General features: G+C 36.9%; 1 protein-coding gene across 4 annotated transcripts in view; it reads right to left on the reverse strand.

The window, feature by feature from the left end:
• zip (myosin heavy chain 10) overlaps positions 1 to 15,849 on the reverse strand; it is a 169,214-nt gene that overhangs the window by 145,869 nt on the left and 7,496 nt on the right. For 2 of the 4 annotated variants that reach the window (XM_065217274.1, XM_065217272.1), the window contains exon 1: positions 5,477 to 6,775. In XM_065217274.1, coding sequence (XP_065073346.1) covers positions 5,477 to 5,611 — 135 coding nt within the window. In that variant the 5' untranslated portion in view covers positions 5,612 to 6,775. Of the gene's footprint in view, positions 1 to 5,476; positions 6,777 to 15,849 lie in introns of those variants that run through there. The other 2 variants (XM_065217273.1, XM_065217275.1) reach the window with 2 other exon arrangements.

The following is a 15,849-nucleotide window of genomic DNA, read 5'->3' on the forward strand; positions in this document are numbered from 1 at the left end:
AAGCCGTTGGTCCTCGGTTCATGAGTTGATGGGTCGATAGGTAGGGTCCAGGTGTGGGAGCTGTCTCCCTGGCGTCGGTAGCTTCGGTGTTCAGCACGGAAAACAAGATTGACGGAAAACAAATCAAGGTTAAAAAAGTCCCTACCTCATACCTCCACGAGTCACATTATTACAAACGACTACAAGCCGAAACACTGGACAACAGCTGGGTGGTGTACTATAGCCTGGACAATGTTATCAGTTCGACAATAGCAAGGTGATTGTTGTGAAGAATTTAATTTCAAGGGAATAATCATAATATCAGAATATATTAAACCAGAGATAATCTCAAGATAAATTTAGGGAAATTATCATTGGCGTCGCCTTAACCTCAATCTACCTGTGCACCAACTCTCAAAACATAAACAATTATCAAAATATTGCTTGCAATGGATAGATATCGAGTTAACTAGAAGATTAAGTGTATTTTTCAACCGATTCGAGTATGAATATGGCATTAAATCTGTTTTTGAAAGTTGGTGCACAGGTAAAAAGTGAGGTTACGCGACGCCCCTATTAATTATGATAAAAACTTAGAGCACAGTCATGATTCTTAGAAGGTTCTTGAGAACATCTAGTCTACTCAGAAAAACAGTTTGGAAAAAAAAAAATCAAAATTCAAGAAAAATGTAGCAGTTACAGCAATCACCTGTTTGACCTAATAGCCCCTCCTACACTATCGCATTCAGCCTAATGACCTATTGGTTAAATGTGCACTAAATTTCTTCAATTTTCAGCAAAAAGTACAAAAAATAAACTAAATTTTTATATTACGAAAATAACACTTTGGTCTTGAGAGTAAGCCAACAAAGTTATCTGTTCCATGATGACACTAACAATTTCAAGATTTTCCCAGTCTTCCATATAAATATTTCTTAAGTTTACTGGAAGTGTACATTCATGTTTTCTGATAAAAAATAATCCAACTCTCTTCAAACATTATCTTATCCTACAACTTCATCGGGATCATTCCTCACTTCTCTTTTGTCTGTATGGTTTGAAGATCATTAACCCATAATACCTATAACGTAGACCCATGGAATCTATGAAGATGATCCATAATTGTTTTAGAAAGGAACCATAGGGTTACTGACAAATACCCATAAGCCCTGTGTGTGTCCAGATTTAGCCATTAAGGCATTCTAAATTGATACACAAAATCTCTACAATTAACGCATAGGGGATAAAAGGGAATAATTTCACATTCAAAGTAGTAACATGAGACCTCCGGAATAGACACAAAAGATCTCCATTAATCATATTGATGTAACATGATAGGTATAAGATCTTTGAAACTGATTCATAAGATTTGTGAAGTTATTCAATATGATCTCTGTCTATAATCTATCAGACTTTAAATTTAGTGCAGATTTTCTTCAACAACTTTACCCATGAAACCTCTGAAGTGGACCCATAGCATAGACACTGAACCTAATAAATGAACGGATAGTGACTGAAACTAAATAAATTGACTAAAGAATTAGTTCACAAGGCACTGGAGTATTGACCTCTATCCATGCGGCCTACGGAATTACATTTTTGTTAACTTATCTGAAGTGGATTCATTCTGACAGACAGACAGTCTTTGGATCATGGTGATCAGTAAATCCTGATTGTCAATTTCACGGTTTTTCTCGTTTTGTTCCCGGAATTTTAGAAATTTTCCCGGTTGTGCGGTATACATTTGAATTGAAAAGCTTAAAACCAAATTCGATTGAACCGAAGAGGTCACTAGGTTACATTAGTCATTACTAAGACAGCAGGATTTATCCTGGATCTTGAATTTGGTTCTGCGTTCGAAGTCTTCAAAATGTGTCTATGGAAATTCGCTTAAAATTTTACAGGATTTTATTTGATTATTCTCAAGCATATCATATACAATTATTGCCCTCGACAGAGTTTTTTCTTCAGAGTTCTTCTAAAATAAATTGGAGATTCTCTCCTGGAGTCCCTTGAAAATTTATTTTTAAACGTCCAGAAATTCTTGACAGAATACTCCAAAAAATTAATGAAATTCGGCCTTAGAGTTGCTTTGAATTTCAGACATTATCTAATAATAGACTGAAGATTCCATGTTTTTATTCACTTGAATTCTTTAATTCCCATGCAATTTATTTGAGAATTGTCTTAAATATTACTCAGAATTATCTTGGAGTTCTCCCTTGGAATTATCAAAAAAAAAAATATCTAGAAATTCTTCTCGAGCTGTCCTTGAAATTTTCCTCGGAATTGTCTTAAAACACTTCGCACAATTCTTTCGATGTTTTACTCTAAAAATTCGGATTCTTTGGTACTTTTCATTGATCCGGGAATTGGCTTCACAATCGCCATGGATTTTTTCACAGAGCTACTGAAAAAAAAACACTCTTAACTCAAACGACTGATTTGGAGTTCTAGTGAAAAGTACCTAGGACATTTTCTCTGAAATACCTTGGTGTTATCTCTAGAATACATTCTAAAATCTGCTCCAAACTCTCGTAATATTTCTTCAATGTTCTAAAATTCTAAAACATTTCTTCTAAGAGAGGACGAAGTAGTGTTTCCTACTCGGAACGCAGGGTGGCCAGTGAATTCTCATTTTGAAATTCCCGGTTTAAATCTTAAAAAATTCCCGGTTGTTAATATTCAACAAAAAAAACGAAATTGAACGCATTTTTAAGAACGTGCTGAAAGGAATTTACTGAAGGGATAAATGTGATTTAAGAAGATTCCCAAGATCGTGGGACTTTAAATTTGTGTAGAGTTTGAAACTAGAACTTTTTTTTTTTTAAATCTTCGTGATACAAGATTTGGAGAAACATAATTAAAATGTGAGATTTTGAAAAAAAAAAAAATCAAGATCACAGATTTGAAGAAGCATTTTAAGGGTTATAACAAATTACAGAACAATATATAGAATCTAGTGGCCAAACCCTGGAGTTTTTAGTACAATTTAAAAGAATTCAAAGTGTTGATTTCAAACAAATATAGAGAAGGATTCCCACACAGCTTTCAAATGAGAAGTTCTGAGCAGAATACCAGAATTATTCTGACATGAAACCCTTAGAAATTTTTAGATGTATTTGGAGGGATTTCTTTGGAGAAGAATGCATGCTCTAAATTGAATTGTTAGGTAACTTTAGAAGATTTCAAAAGGAAAATTCCTACGTGATATTGAGGAGATTTGTATGGGGATCGTGAGGAAAATGAAGGGGCCTCCCTTAGCGCAGTCGGTAAAGGCGCAGCTACAAAGCAAGACCATGCTGGAGGTGGCTGGGTTCGATTTCCGGTTCGGTCTAGGAATTTTTCGGGTTGGAAAATTTCTCGACTTCCCTGGGCATAGAGTATGATTGGACTTGCCACACAATCATATCAATGCAAAAATGGTACAGACATCGCAAGCTCTCAATTAATAACTGTGGAAGTGCATCTAGAACACTAAGTTGAGAGCACGCAATAAGCTAAATATGCGATATGCAATAAGCTTGAAATGCGAAGAAGAAGAAGAAGAAGAGGAAAATGACAGAAGAATTTTAAGAAGTATTCCACGAGAATTATGATCTGAATTCAACAAGAAACAGAGTTCTAAGAGTGTTCTGGCAATAATTTCAACCCTAGTGCGAAAGATTCATCACAGAACTCCAACAAAATTGATTGCAAAAAAATTGCTGATAATTAGAAAGAAATTCTTTAAAATACTCCCAAGGATTTCTAAATAAAAATTGCGAAAGAGTTTTGCTGTTTTGAATAGAGTTAAAAGATTTTCAAAGGAATCGAAATGTCCAGATAGGCTCAAGAGAATAGGTCTTTTTAATGCACTACCAATGTAGCGTGCGCCAAGCGAATTCGAGAGGAAACGTCAGCCAAACCAGTTGTTTACATCAGAATGAGGATTTTTCACAACGTAAATTAGAGCATTTTTCATTCAACATCTTGCCAATTTCCATCAGTAGTTTCCATATTTTACGATTTTTCACAGATCTGAACTGATTTGCACTTGAACTATTCATATACAAATCCAAAAATATTCCTGGACACTAGCAGGATCTTTGCAAAAACGATACAGAATTAAATTTTTAAACTGTAAATCAAGTTTTGGAGCATCTCACATGAATCAAGTTATCAGGAAAAGTAAAAGTGTTCCGCTTCCTATGTCTCATGACAAACATTTCTGCTCACAACACTCTTTTTAACGTCCTCCTATTTACCACCAGAGGTTGAATCGATCGTTTAGTTTCTATTAAAAAGGCGTATTTTAAGAAGGATTCCAATTAAATTATTAGAAGGAGTTGCAAGGAGAAGAATTCACTGGTCATTATTACGCGGGGTGTTTTCTGGCTTATTTCAGAACAATTTCAAGATAATTCAGAGCAGAATTCCAAGTTAATTCTGGAATTCATATCGTGAGAATTTAGAACGAAAAAATTAAACCGAGCAAAAGAATAATTCAGTTTCGGTTTCTACAAATGTTTGTTTTCAAAGTCCAGCATCTTCAATAGTTTCTATGAGAAAGTTTGAACATACTGAGAGGTAAGCACATATCACCGGTGGGAAAGTCGCTAAACCGTAAATTCAATATTTTCTTTTAAGGACCAAGCACTTTACATCTGAAATTGAAACGACAAATATTAATTTGCAATATTGCTGAGTGATTAAATTCTAAAAACAATAAGACGGAAAACTTAAGAAAAATTATGCAGCAAATAGAGCAAGACATTGGTTTATTCTGAAATTCTGTTGTTAAAATTTGTTCCTATGGTAGGGTTAATTTATTTTTCCCGATTCCCTCACCGAATTGTCGGGTTTTTCCCGGTTACTTTTCAAATTCCCGGATATTTCCCGGTATTCCCGGTTTGCTGGCCACCCTGTCTAGGGAAATCATTCCCGAGAAATTTGCCAAAAATCACGTTTCCCGATTCCAATTTCGCGGGATATATTAGAAGGATTTTTGGATGAAAATTACAAGAAATTTTTCAGAGGAGTCAAAACTTTGATGCAAATTTTCCATCATTTTTGCTTATTTCCCGGGTATTCCATTTTTTGATTTCTGATACTCGGGAAATTTGAAAACCCTAGCGCCAAACATATTACTCTCATAACTACTCAACACTATTGAGACATATATCTTTGTACCGACTTTCGATTAATTTTGTCGAATTTACTACATAGGATCCAACGAGCAGATCACCTCACTTGTTCAAATTATTTAGAGAAGTTAACATTAAATGCAATTGTCTACATAAGCCATTAGATGCTCGATAAAAAATTCCGCTGAAATATTGATGTCTGTTTGGCATTTGATAAGCGATTATCGATCATAACAAAACAAAAAAAACTCTACAGATATGTAATCTCAATAATAAAGAAAAACAAAACTCTACAAATATGATGTCACCGCAAAGTCCTGCTGCGGCGGAACTCCAAACCATCGAACCAAAAATCCCATGGCCCAACTTACCTGTGTCTCATGCGGCACCCAGACGAGCCTCTTCTGTGTCCACTCGGCCTGTGTAGCCGGATCGTTGAAGGAATTTCGCTCGACGGAGAGATACTTCAGCTCCGGGTCGTTGCGATCCCGCAAATCATCTGCCATCTTTTCTGATCTGTTGTGTGTTGGCGGTGACTTTTAATGGCGTTAGGTGTTGCTTGGGACAGCCGAGGGTTTCTTCTTACGCGATACCCCTTGACTTGACCGAGTAAAACGAAAACAACAACAACAACAACAAAAACTTAAAATTCGACAAGATGGGCTTGCTCTGACGCTGTTGTGCTGCTGTGTTTCTACGATTCTTCTCACTCACTTTGCAATTCGGGAAGCGGTGGGCTCTCCGGAGGAGTTTTAAACTTAAGAAACAAGTCACTGTAGGATGATTTCTTTTGGCTGTTTGCTCGCTTCTTCCTGACTGCTCCAAACAGACAGACAGACAGACAGGGCAAGGTACCTCTTCTTTCTTCTCTCTTTCTTTATCGGGGTTTCTCGCGCACTTGGTTTTTGTTATTCCACCAGAGCTCCGCTTCTTACTTCTTCTACTCTCGCTCGTTGTTCGTTGTGCCGTTTCTTCTTCTTCTTCTTCTTCTCTTCGCCGTCTTCTTTCGAAATGTAAAAAAAAAAAACACAAATGTATAACAATCACACTGACGACGGGATGGAAGGTTTTCCAAGAGCCGACGACGACAACGTACGGTTCTTGTAGGTATGTTTGCTCTTCGCTGTGTTTGTGTTGGTGTGTTTCTTAAGGATGTTTTGTTTGTTGATGAGTTTAATTTCTATTGTAAGATTCGTTTTATTGTAACAGAAAAGCAAATAAAATCTAAACAAGATGCACAGAAGGAAAAAAATAAACAATTAATACTTCGGCACTTGGTTGCATAAAAATACTGAAACTTAACAGACGATAGAATGTGCGTTTTTCGAATAATCACGTAACAATGTAACGAATAGAATGTTCGATAAATAACACAAATAACCACGATTAAAAACTATAGCTCGCATTCGGCAGTGGAAAGCCGGATCTTCCACCAAACAGAAAATTAATACACAGCTCAGCTCTGCTCTTCTCCGGAGTAGATCGATAGAGTCCTACACTTGGAATAGTACACACTTTTATAGGAGTGTCTCTGCTATGCGCAGCCGACTAACCAACCAACCGACAACTAATGTGTATAAGCTGCTGCCGCTGCCTATATCTTTCGTGTGGGCTTACTGCTTGGCTTGTGACTTGTGAGTATAGAGTGTGGTGTGAGAGGAGAGTGACTTCTGCTCGGTCACTTAGCACTTATTCAACTGAAATTTAAAATTTCCGACACGATACTTTTTCTTCTGCCCAACTGGCTCACGCATACGCTCAAAAAAGGGTGGGTATCGTGTCGGAGCGAGCGACCGACCACCGCCACCAAAGCGCCAACAGAAGAGACCCGCGATGATGACGATGATGACGACGACAACGACAGCGATATAGCGACAGTGGCGATGCCGACCGCAAGTTGTATTCACTCGGTTGCAGGGGCGTGCTTGGAAGGGGGCGAATTCGATTGTTTGTTTTTCTTTTTTTTATGATTAATTGTTAATAGTTAGATAAAATACAATCTTATTGGTTTTTATGAGTTTCAAAGATTATTCAAATTTCTGGCCTTTGAAAAAATTTCGGAGAACTTTGAGATTTGGGCGTAATTGATTGTGTAAACAAACATGTCAATCGTCGACTTTTCGCGAATCAAAGTTCAATCTCGAAAATTAACCACACAAACAGGTAGATGAATGATTTGACTATCGTTTGGGATAGTTTGTTCGCAAGATTGAGCGTTTATTTGCGAGAAATCGGCGTTTGACTTGCCTGTTTATAAAAGCAACCACGCCCAAATCCAGTGTCGTTTCCTTAACCTCAATCCACCTGTGCACCAATTCTCAAAACATAAACAATTATCAAAATATTACTTGCAATGGATAGATATCGAGTAAACTATAAGATTAAGTGTATTTTTCAACCGATTCGAGTATGAATATGGCATTAAATCTGTCCCCTCTTCAAAATACAGGGTGGCCAGTGAATTTTCATTTTGAAATTCCCGGTTTTTTCTCGGTTTTATCGGTTTAAATCTTAAAAAATTCCCGGTTGTAAATATTAATCAAAAAAACCAAATTGAACGCATTTTTAAGAACGCTCTGAAAGGAATTTAAGAAGATTCCCAAGATTCTGGGGCTTTAAAATTTGAGTAGTGTCTGAAACTAGAACTTTTTTTCAAAATTTGTGATAACTAACAATCTTTGTGATGCAAGATTTGGAGTAAAAATAATTAAAATGTGAGATTTTGGAAAAAAAATTCAAGATCACAGATATGAAAAATTAAATATATATAATACTTATGAGTCGTGGAGTCATAATTGTCACGCTCTGAGACTTGGAAGTATTTTAAGGGTTATAACAAATTACATAACAATCTATAGAATCTAGCGGACAAACCCTGGATTTTTTAGTAAATTTTAAAAGAATTCAAAGTTTTGATTTCAAACAAATATTGAGAAAGATTCCCACACAGTTTTCGAAGGAAAAGTTTTGAGCAGATTTCCAGAATTATTCTGACATGAAAACCCTAATAATTGTTAGATGAATTTGGAAGGATTTCTGTGGAGAAGAATGCAAATTCTAAATTAAATTGTTAGATAATTTTAGAAGATTTACAAAGGAGTTGTCAAAAACAAAACATTGCGGAAAATTCCTACGTGATTCTGATGAGATTTGTATGAATATCGTGAAGAAAATTAGAGATGAATTTTAAGAAGAATTCCAAGAGAATTATGATCAGAATTCAACAAGAAACAGAGTTCTTAGATTGTGCTGGCAATAATTTCAACCCTAGTGCGAAAGATTCATCACAGAACTCCAACAAAATTTATTGCAAAAAATTCTGAGAATTAGAAAGAAATTCTTTAAAATACTCCAAGGGGTTTCTAAATAAAATTTCGAAAGATTTCTGCTGTTTTGAATAAAGTTAAAAGAAATTTTTGAAAATATTTTCAAAGGAATCAAAGTCTCCGAATAGGCTTAAGGGAATTCTAAGAAGCATTCCAATTAAATTCTTAGACGGGGTTGCAAGGAAATTCCAAAAGGAATTCAACGGCAATTATTACGCGGAGTGTCTTCTGGTTTATTTGAGAACAATTTCAAGATAATTCAGAGCCGAATTCCAAGTTAATTCTGGATTTCATGTCATGAGAATTTTGAACAACGAAAAATTAAACCCCCGGAAAAGAATAATTCAATTTCGGTTTTTACAAATATTTGCTTTGAAAGTCCAGCATCTTCAATATTTTCTTTTAAGGACCATGCACTTTACATCTGAAATTAAGACGACAAAAATCAATTTTCAATATTGCTGAGTGATTAAATTTTAAAAACAATAACACGGGAAACTGAAAAAAAATATGCAGCAAATAGAGCAAGACATTCATTTGGTAAAGGATAACTCTGTTTCAATGATTTATTCTGAAATTCTGGTTTAAAAATTTATCCTATGGTATGGTTAATTTATTTTCCCGGTTCTCTCACCGAATTCCCGGGTTTTCCCGGTTACTTTTCAAATTCCCGGATATTTCCCGGTTTTCCCGGTTTGCTGGCCACCCTGAAAATAGGACTTCAATGGCATGGTAATGAATTCCACTGGATTCACTGATACAGTCCACATGTCATGCTGAAAAAGGTTTAGTGAAATTCACTTCAGTTTATGAAAATTTTCTCGTCGTATTTGTAATTCAAAAATGGCGATGGAAGAAAGGGCACATTCATCGTTGTTGAAAGAGTTGGAATTCCCAGGCTTCTTCATGTTTTCAAGCGTAAGTTTTATAATTTTTATAGATCAACACTCATTTATAAATTAAAAACAAAATTGCAGAATATGAGTAAATTTCAATTTTTCTAGAATGCAATCAGAAAAACTCAAATTAATCGAAATATATAGGGGAAATGGATGTAATGTCGGCCTAAATGCCCCTAATTTGGGCCCATACAAAAATTCAGCAATCGACTAAATTTTCAATAGCGACCAAAAATATCCATAAGTTCCATCCCAATGAGGCGTTCATCTAGATAAAATTGATAAAAATCAGATATCTAGCGATGGGCCCAATCTTAGATCCATAGGCCAACATAAGATCCATTTCCCCTATATCTATAGTCTATCACCAATTCACTTTATCATTACTAAAAAATCCAGTAACATCTGCTTATTAATTCCCGTAACTTTTAAGTGATGCCAATTTGAAGATTATCGGAAAATCCGATAAAATTTTCGTGAAAATCAATTGAATTCCATGTGAATCACTCAAATGTAATCTCTCCCCCAAAACACGTAAAATTTACCGGAGAAGTGTGGTAGAAAATGTGTACGTCTATTCAGATGAATTTTACGATTTTTTTTGTTGCAGTGTAGGTTTGGATAACTTTCAAGATCTCAATGTAAAACAGCCAGAAAATTGGGTCTAGAGCTTTTTTAGAAATCTCTGAAAATTTATGATAGGTCTATGACAATTTCAAGATAAAAATAAATAAAACATTAGATTTCGTGAAAAGTAAACGTTTACAACTCTTCTTGCCAGACTTTACTCTGAGTTTTTAAAGTCAAATTATTTACTCTCAAGATTGGTCGTAAAAAAGTGACTTTAGTGACTAAATTTTAAGAAATAGTGACTTTAGTGACTTTTTGAGGAAAAAAGTGACTTTTTAGTGACTGACTTGAAAATAGTGACCAAGTCACTAAAAAGTGACCTGCTACCAGCCCTGTAAGTTAAAATTAGTTGCAATGAAGCTTGTACGTTTTGTTAAATCAGCGAAAAATATGGCGATTCAGAAAGCAGAACTGTGTAGCTTGACGTCTGGGCGATCGAATTTCTTGATAGGATAAACTGACTTGATGTTGTTTTCACATTTTTCATGATCAAAGTCCGTAGTTTTATCAAATAATATGAAAGTAGATGGTAATTGATAGTGGATAACGTTGTGTTCGATCGTACCATCGGCACCGGGCTCTACTATATTTAAGTTTAGAATGAGAAAATAATAACAGCCCCCCCCGTGCCATGGTAACGATCTGTTCAGTGCGAATTGCAGTATGGTGCAGCCATCACTTTTCACACTATAGACGTGGATGTTTTTGTTTTGGTCATTTTTTGTTGTTATTGTTTTGATTGTAATTGGATGTGATGAAATACCTTATTGTGATGTTTGTATATTTAAACCAAAGAATATTGTGAAATATATAGTTCGTTTTGAGTCCCCGAGCAGGCAAGTTGCCTCTCGGGGCATAGTAACCGGTGTGTCAACCTGAGCCGAAAGAAGACCAAATTAAAAGACAACGTAGGGTAACATTATCCTGGACGAAACACGTTGTTATATTAAAATTGACGAAAATCCATATCGGACTGATATGCGATTATAGGCAGTATAATTCATAGTTGTTTGATTGATGTTTCTGAAGTTAGGATAAACAAACTCTTCTGGTTCTAATCTGACTAGTTTCATAGTTGTCTTCGGTAGAAGCTCCAGGTGCCTCCAACGCATTGACAACGAGACAGCTTATGTATCGTGGTTTCTAGATCTCCCGAACTTGTTTCACAATAGGGGTTATCTACTACAACTCAGTGAAACAGCAACTATCAATGCCTTATCTTCTTCTGCATTACCACACACCAGCATTCGCTGCGTGAATGTTAGAATTTTTTGTTGTGGAGGTGTTTGAAGTTGATTTTCCAATCGCGTTGTGCCGATACACATCCATGATCCGGTTTCAGCGTCAGAAAGTGAAGATAAAATCCTCGGGACGATGGTGTGTTGACCAATTGATTCGTTAGGTGAGACAGCTCTGTTTTCAGTAAAGTTATGTGTTTGAACATCGCTGGTATTGGATTGTTTTGATTCCCCAGGAGGCTGCTTAAGAATGGAAGTTGATACGCCAGGTTCATCATCCCAGCCAAGAAAAGTGATTTCAATTTTGTTGAATTAAATTTTCAAAAACTATTCTTTGCAAGGTTTGGCCAGCCAAATGAACTTTCCGACCTCCGCCTTTATTTTTGTGGCAAATCGACATTCCTTCGTGAGTGATATGTACATATTGCCAGTTCAGAGGAAGATTTGACAACCGAAATTGACAATCGTCACTGACAGCTGTTTTTGGGATTTTCGAAAACTGAACCAAAATCGTTCCTTGAAGACCGAGTTGGAGACCTTGTTCGCATGACAACACAAGGCAACATTTAAAACAACAAGTCAGATGGAAGCTCGCAAGATAAATTGAAGAAATCTGAAGCTATTTGAATAGAAAAGTAAATGAAAACTGCATTTCAGCGTATTGGCACAAAAAGATCCTCCAACCAACCTATGGACTACTATACTACTTCATTTCATGAGGACACTCGTCTCCACAATTATGTTCAGTATTACCTGAGTGATACAATTGATAATCATCGGATCGGATCTGATCGAATGCATCAAGCAGTTCGATCCATCTGCTACCGAGGCTTCGAAGAATGATAGTTATTCTCCGGTTGTGATTTGTTTCCTGTTGTGTTTATGGCTGACAGCTGCGGATGTTGCTTCTTCTTATTCGTGAAATGTCGATGCATGCCATGATTTCTGTGAATCAGCAATATTGATTGGAATGACTTTTTGAATCCGATTCAGCTTCCTTGGATGATGAAACCAACATTGGGTTCGCAATCCATTCAGAACAAACTGCCAGTTCACTTTCTGTGCTTGTTTGAGGTTCTCTCCGTAGCGTGTCTGATGTGAGATTGACATTGCCAATTATGACTGCTAGTTTAAAAATTATCCAGAAATTAATCCATAATCATTGAAGACAGTTATCACTTGTACTGCTGCTAGAGTATTGTTTAGTAACATGGAGAGGTTGTCTACATAGAATGTATCCAGCAGAACAAAAAATTGCATTCTATCGATGGTTTGCTTCAAAAATTGGTGATATACGGTCACATGCATCTTCTATATCGAAAGATGCTAACCCAAGTAACAATTTGGGTTTTATGGGGGTTCTGTAGACCATGATTTAGCCTTGTAGAATGCTTTAAAACCTTGTTAAAACTTGCAATGTTACTTGGGAACAGTGCACTTTGACGAAGGTGTTTTAATTCTCCTTCAATTTGAGCATCACTGGCGGAAGCAAACAATGCCTTCTTTGCTTTAGAGTTCTAGCCAAGACTTTGTAATCGAAGTTCAAAATGGATAGTGGTCGATAACCCTTCCCACTTTTGTCACCTCTTTTCTTTCTGGCGAGCACTAAGATTCCATCAGAATTGTTTCATTGCATTACCCTGAAGTGCATTATTGATGGCAGCCCATCGGAATCCGGAGATTCTCGAGAACAGCTTCCTTTAATGGCAGTTAGAACTTCATCTTGTGTTGCTGCTGTTGTTGCATCAGATTTTCATTCGCAGGGTTGTGTTCAGGCTGGTATAAAGTTTATAGAAGGTTCTACTGTCTACTGAGGAGTACAAGGTCTCAACATAGGATCTGATTTTTTCTTTTATTTGCATTTCTTCACGAATTTCGGTGCCATCTTCTGTCTGCAGCATTGATAGAGAGGTTTTTTTTTTATTTCTAGACTAACATTTGAAAGAGGCAGAAGAGCCAAAATGTAAACAAATCATATTTTGCTACTCGATAAACACAAAAAGTAGACGAAAATATTATTTCAAATCATCAAAAACGTTTCCTTTTACATGGCGTATTTCCAATTTCCAACTCTATGGTGTATCTGGTCGTTACGCCTTGCACCAGAACTACGAATTTTATTGTTTTAATATGCCAAACGTACTGATTCTGTAGTATCTAGTCACAGCCGGTTCATTTATTGATATTTCACGTGTAAACAACGAACAAAAAGAAGACAAAAAAAAATCTCTGGGTTTATTCCACTCTCACAAAATTCGCGAACGATGAACCAAGGCGGTACAACAAACAAAAAATCACTAGGGTGTATTTCCAAGGCGTATCACCAGTGTTGACAGTTCAAAGGGTGGAAGCTCTAGAGGGTAATAACATGTATGAAATTATCAGGGCGTATGAAGTTTTCTTCTCAATTCCACAGCAAAAAAAAACTTTTTTTAGTTTTTAGTGATGCATGATGATAAATTACACTATTAGTTAGGGGAAATGACAGCTTCGGCATGACAGACTATTTTCGGCAACACAAATTGAAACACTATTTTCACTGGATTTTCTTACGAAAACACTTCGCTGAATGCATGCAAACGATTCTTTATGCTTTCAGCTTCAATTTGACTATATTTTTACCACTGAGAAAAAGCAATCTAGCAGGGTTTTCTTGAAATGAAACACACGCACTACAAATTGTAGCTGATTTCGAGTTGCCGATAATAGAACAGCAGATTTACATGCAGTTCAAATGGAACGGTTGCCGAAGAAAAACTGGTTGCCGACAATACTCGCTCTCACTAGAGAAGATTGGAGCCTTGTAAAAGCGTTTCAAAACAGTTTTTGACAATTCTTTCGACTGAAATTGTTAGAGCAGCTGGCAGCAAAAGATTGTAAACAAACCAATACTGCATAGGTGTGCGTTCCTTAGAGAAAAAGGCTATAGAAAGAAGGTCGCTGCTTAGGTTGCCGAGAATACGTAAATTCCCCTATATGTCAAGCTAATAAAATCGTTCAGAAAATGGAAATCCGTGACATAGGATTAGTATTTAGGTCATCAAAATTCTTAAGCGATTTTCTCGATAAGGTGATTTTGGAATTCTGCCCTTTTCAATTGTAAGCCTAGATTTATAGGATGTGTATTCTCCGGAGATGAATGTTTCTATGCTGTTCCGAAAAGTTCCGAAGCAGTTGAGCTCTGATGTGATGCGCGTTCTACGTTGTTCTGGATTGTCATGATAGTTAATGGGTTTGAATTATTCTTGAAAAAATAAACCTTCTAACAAATTGATTAAATGTGGACATTCGTCGTCACATAATAACTAAAGAGCCTGAATTTATAAAGAGACGACATGTCAAAATTGGAACAATCGATTGTCTGTCAAAGTCATAGGAAAAGTCATTCCAAACGAGCAGAAGACCTGTCAAATGGATAAGATGTCACCTCTTTATAAATTCAGGCTCTTTAATAATAACTATTCAACGATGCATAGGTTTTAAACAAACAACAAGAGCCTCAGATCAGGGCCTTGTCAGTTAAGGCCTTAGAATTTTTTTCCAGAATCGCAATAACATTTAAAGACTTTCACCAATGTAAATTACGCGTGGTTTTGGTTCAGTGTAGAAACTAATTGCAACATGACTAAAGAACCTTCTGATATCTTTTGCAATGCCAATTAAATCACGAATTTAATTTAATTTTTAAAACCCATCTAAGCTTAACACCCCAAGCACGCCCCTGCCGAACCCAATTCCAGTTTCAACTTCTCGTGGCTACGGCTTCGCGAATGCTTTTTCGGGGGGGGAAGATCGGCGACACTGTTCACTTTACGCTTTACGTCCCTACACGGTCGTTCATACCGACTGAAAATTGAATCGAGTCGACTCAATTTCGGCAAAATAGGATTTATTCAAATCACTTCCAGGCTAAATCCGTGGAAAATCAAGAAAACTTCTCGAATATGAGGAAACCCCAAGAGTTTACAAATAGACTGCGTGAAACCTCAATCGATTTCCCTCATAAAGTCCATTCTATATGCACGAGTATTGATGGTTCGAAAGTGAGGATAAAATCAACGTTAACGTTATCAACGTCAGAAGGGTCAATTGGAGAAGTTTTTCCTGGAAAAGCCCACTTTAGGCGAAGTTGACTCGACCCAATTTTTTGCGTCAGTCTGATCGACCGTGTATAAGCTTACACGACCAACGAATAAAACGATCGTGAGCTCGGTGCGCGCAGCTTTTCTCATAAATGGAAGTTCTCGTTCGCGAGCCGTACACACACGCAAAAACGAATGAAAACTGCTCCTTGAGTCGCCGTCGTCCCCCGCGTCCTGGCTGGTGTTGAATTGGATATCTGACCCCACCCGCCGTCACTTGCAACAATGCACCCGCAGCAAACTCGACATCGAAACCGAAACCGACAGATGTTTGTGTGCTAGTGTTGAAACAGCGGCTAGCTAGATATGCGGTGCGGTTTTCCACCACTCCGAGTTTACCTGCGATATAACAAGCAAGATTCTTGGTATTCGCGACCCACCACCGATCGACCAGTCAGCAGCAGAGGCAAAGATCCTGTCGACAAGCTTATCCACTCACAGCGAGGTGCTTTGTGCGGGTAGAGTAGGGAGCGGTCGCCGAAATATAATGTTCACTTGATTAACAACGT

This window comes from Ochlerotatus camptorhynchus, unplaced genomic scaffold, assembly GCF_037179485.1.
Source record: "Ochlerotatus camptorhynchus isolate MF236.1 unplaced genomic scaffold, CSIRO-AGI_Acam_v1.1 ptg000071l, whole genome shotgun sequence".
Classification (NCBI taxonomy): Eukaryota; Metazoa; Arthropoda; class Insecta; order Diptera; family Culicidae; genus Ochlerotatus; species Ochlerotatus camptorhynchus.